Raw genomic sequence first — 3,773 nt, forward strand, 5'->3', positions numbered from 1 at the left:
CTTTATTATTTGAATAAGATTTAGTTATCTCAATTTAAATTAGAGTGTAGTTAGAAATTTAGCTATAAATATATATTTTGAGTTATTAATTTAAAAATTTCCTTTGACAAAACTATTGCCGTATTTTATTTTTCTCCAACTCTTTCTCTGTTATTTCTCAAATTTCAAAGTTAAAATCCAACCTTTGCTTCTAATCTTTGTCGAGATTTCCAAATATGAGAATTACCTGAAGTCCATACCTTAGACACCGGATGAGCTCTTATGCAGTATTTGGGCTTTAGTAAACTTGGCTTAAAGTAAATCCTGACACCGAAACCCCCACCACTTGATGTTAAGAGACTCGCGAATATCTGTCATCCTTCATATACTTACACCTCCTTCCTCGTTAGGGAAACATAAATTTTCCCAAGAACTCCAGTTATCTTTATTTTTTTTCATTGGTAGAACCCCAAAAAAATCTAGTGAAGTGCCTTCCCATGAGAGCAATCATACCCTTAGGAGGACCGAGAGCAGTGAAAGTATAAACAGGTAAAGATTGCAGGACACTCTTTCTAAGAGCAATTTTTCATCCATAAGATGAAATATTAATCTGCCAACCTTTAAGCCTCTTAATGATTTTAGAGAGTAATTTTTCAAAATATTCAATGTTTTGCTCCCAACGTTATAATGGGGTAGCCGAGGTATTCAAAAGGAAATTGCTTATCTAAAAAACCCGTAGCCACCCTAATTTTATCAATTCTACTAGGACCAGTGCCCAGAGAAGAGAAGGAAAAACACTTTTTCCTATTTATTTTTTGGCCAGAACTTCTCTCATACCATTGAATCTGCTTCACAGTCATCTTGATGGATTTAGTGTTTCCACTAGTGAAAATCACAATTTCATTTGCATAGGACAAATGGTGAATAATAGGGCCTGTATTCAACATAGAGAAAGGTAGAAAATGCTCATTGTTTATCAACTTATTAACTAATCTAGCAAGCACTTTGGCACCAATAATAAAAAGAGAGGGAGAGAGAGGGTCTCCCTGTTTTAGCCCTTGCGAGGATATGAAAAACCCATTCCTGTTGCCATTTATGATGATTGAGTACCTGTTGTTTTCAATGTTTTTGGGTACAAGAATCTGTATTTAGGCATAACAACTTCAACACAAGTCTAAAAACAAGAACACCTATAAAGTTATATAACATCTTTAACACGAGATCAAAAAAGGAAGTGTTTTTATTTCCAGAAATTTAGATGAAACAGAAAAGGCCAAGTCCTTCGACTTCACAAAGTGTCCTTGAGGAAATAATTCACCTCAAGTATCAAGGTTGTGGAATTTTCCTCTCAGGATAAAATGGCCTAACAATCCGGCTGTAGTGGTACCTCAAACGATCAGATTCTCTTCGAACTCACTCAATAATTAGATGATCATACGGAGTATATTTTTAGAAAACAAGAAGATCTTTTTTGCAGAAAATTTTTCGTATCAAAACCTGTGATAAATGTAGGTTTATATAGCCATCAAGTGTCCCTTTCGAAAGGTGCCAATGGTTCATCTGAAAAGGTGTATCCTTTGAAAGAGTCATGTCTGTTCATTTGAAACATTGTGTCTTTTTTTGAACAGAGACAACTCTCCGAACAGTCACTTCTTTTCTAAAACAATATGTCTTTTCCTCAAAGGCTGCGTCCCTCCATTTTTTCATTCACACTAATTGAACCCAACAGTACCAAACATTAGAGACTATGCCTATGATGAGGCTAGTTACTTCTTCAGAGAAGCCAAATTCCTTAAAACAGCCTCAATAAAAGGCCAGGACATCCTGCCATAAAGTTTAATCATATCAACCTTGATCACCGCATTTCCCCCTTTGTTTTTGCTATTGAAATTCTGAACAATTTCCTGTGTCAAATGTATGTTTTCCTTCATCAGCCTCCCTTTGAGAAAACAACTTTGATTCTCCAAAATCATGATAGGTAACATGGGATTGAGCCTTCTGGAGATGATCTTCGCAATAATTTTACAGGAGAATTTGCTCAGACTTATCGGTCCGAGTTTAGAGAAATTAGTAGGGCAATCCACTTTTAGGATCCGAACCAAGAGGGTGTGAGAAGAATTTAGTCATTTTTCCTTTCAAAAAGAAAAACTGAATAATTTCTATCACACCCTTCTTAATAATATCCTAGCAGCTATGATAGAACTTTCCTTTGAAGCCATCGCCCATCAGGCCCTGCCGCACTATCAGTGCTCATATTAAACATGACATCTTTGATTTCTTCCTCCATAGGGACCTTAGTCACGTACCTGTTATCAGCATCGGTAATACAGTTAGGGATACAATCCAAGATTCTGGGGTCAATAGTAGGCTCCTTAGGGTGAGCAGCTTCTCAAAATACTTCACAGCACTTTTGGAGATTTTGTCATCCCCCGAAATCCATCTACCTTTATTGTTCATAATTCTATGAAGATGTCCTTCTTATTTCTCTAATTACAGAGTAGAAATACTTGGTGTTGCTATCTCCTTCCTCAAACAACTTAATACGAGATTTCTACTTCAAGATACTATCTTGCTTATTGAGCCAACAAACATACTCTACATGCCCTTTGTTTACCTCTTCTTTACTATTATCCGATCTGCTGATAAGATCCATATCTTCTAAATATTGCATTGTGCTTCCCATTCGTCAACTTGGACATCCCCTCTTTCTTCCCTAGACCATTTTGACAACCTTCTTCCCTCATTTTTTTTTAATTGTTGTAATCTTCGCATTAGATTACCATCAATAGTCTGATTCCATTCTCCAGTAATTTTATATTGGAAATCTGGTTGATGAGTCCAAAACTCTAAAAACTTAAAGTACTTCTTACCATTAGCTTGGCCTTTATCACATTTAAAAAGCATAGGCCTATGATCAGGACATGTTCTAGCCAAATGTTTGACAGTGTTAAAATTATACTTTTGAGCCCTAGAGTCATTAATGAAAACCCTGTCCAACCTTTTCCAAACCCTTTTTCTAGGTGTCCAATTATTGCACCAAGTAAGCTTTGAGCCTATAAAACCAACATCTTTCACTCCACAAGTATCCATAAATTCAGAGAAATTGAAACTGTTATAGTTCCTATGAGGTCTTCCACCAGTCTTTTCCTCTGGATGGAGGATCACATTGAAGTCCCCTCCAATACACCACAGACTATTAATCATGTTTTTCAAGCCCTCCAGATTGCTCCAAAGCTCTTTTTTCTCTGTTGATGTACATTTAGAATAGACAGCTATCACAAAGTACTCTTCACTATTCATATTTCTTTGAAATTTCAAGGTAATCAGTTGTCCATTGCTTTTTATGATGGAAACAGTACAATTTTCCTTCCGAAAACACCATATCTGCCCATTGAGGATTGAGGTTAGTAGTGCAGTAATTGAATAGGTAATAGATATTCTATGTACTGTCTAAGATACATTAGAATTGTGTTTAAATGACCATATATAAATTGTTGATTTCCCTTTAGAAAAGAGATGCTTTATGTTTATTGTCTAAAGGTGCATTATGTGTTTAAGCGGTTAATTTTCAGTTATTTGCAAGAATTGTTTGTTGGATAGCTTTTTATTTATTTTTTTGCTAAGAATTTTTTATTTTGAGTTCTTTGAATGGATTTCATTGATTTTGATGAATAATAATTCTTTGTTCTTATTTCTTTGTAGGGGTCAGTGGGGATGGCTTCATAGGGCAAGATATCACCTTTAGGAATGATGCTGGACCAGGAAAGAATTAGGTTGTGGCATTAAGAGTACAG

The 3,773-nt window shown here is 35.6% G+C and overlaps 1 protein-coding gene across 1 annotated transcript; it reads right to left on the minus strand.

Annotated features, from left to right (window-relative positions):
* Positions 1–1,745: 1,745 nt before the first annotated feature.
* On the minus strand, positions 1,746–3,279 carry LOC124887823. The gene is made up of 3 exons (XM_047397739.1): positions 2,843–3,279; positions 2,183–2,285; positions 1,746–1,883 (listed from the first exon to the last, which is right to left on the minus strand). Exons 1-3 carry the CDS (start codon positions 3,277–3,279, stop codon positions 1,746–1,748), a joined length of 678 nt encoding a protein of 225 aa, XP_047253695.1.
* Between the last annotated feature and the right edge of the window lie 494 nt (positions 3,280–3,773).

The sequence above is a fragment of the Capsicum annuum genome, chromosome 10 (assembly GCF_002878395.1).
Source record: "Capsicum annuum cultivar UCD-10X-F1 chromosome 10, UCD10Xv1.1, whole genome shotgun sequence".
Lineage (NCBI taxonomy): Eukaryota > Viridiplantae > Streptophyta > Magnoliopsida > Solanales > Solanaceae > Capsicum > Capsicum annuum.

Excerpts from the sequence above, each read along its gene's own strand:
- LOC124887823 (XM_047397739.1), bottom strand. The coding sequence starts at position 3,279 with ATGAATAGTGAAGAGTACTTTGTGATAGCTGTCTATTCTAAATGTACA. Across the intron at positions 2,286-2,842 it reads GGCCAAGCTAATGGTAAGAA|GTACGTGACTAAGGTCCCTA; the intron begins GTACTTTAAGTT and ends TGCTGATAACAG. Across the intron at positions 1,884-2,182 it reads GGCGATGGCTTCAAAGGAAA|GAAATTGTTCAGAATTTCAA; the intron begins GTTCTATCATAG and ends CATTTGACACAG.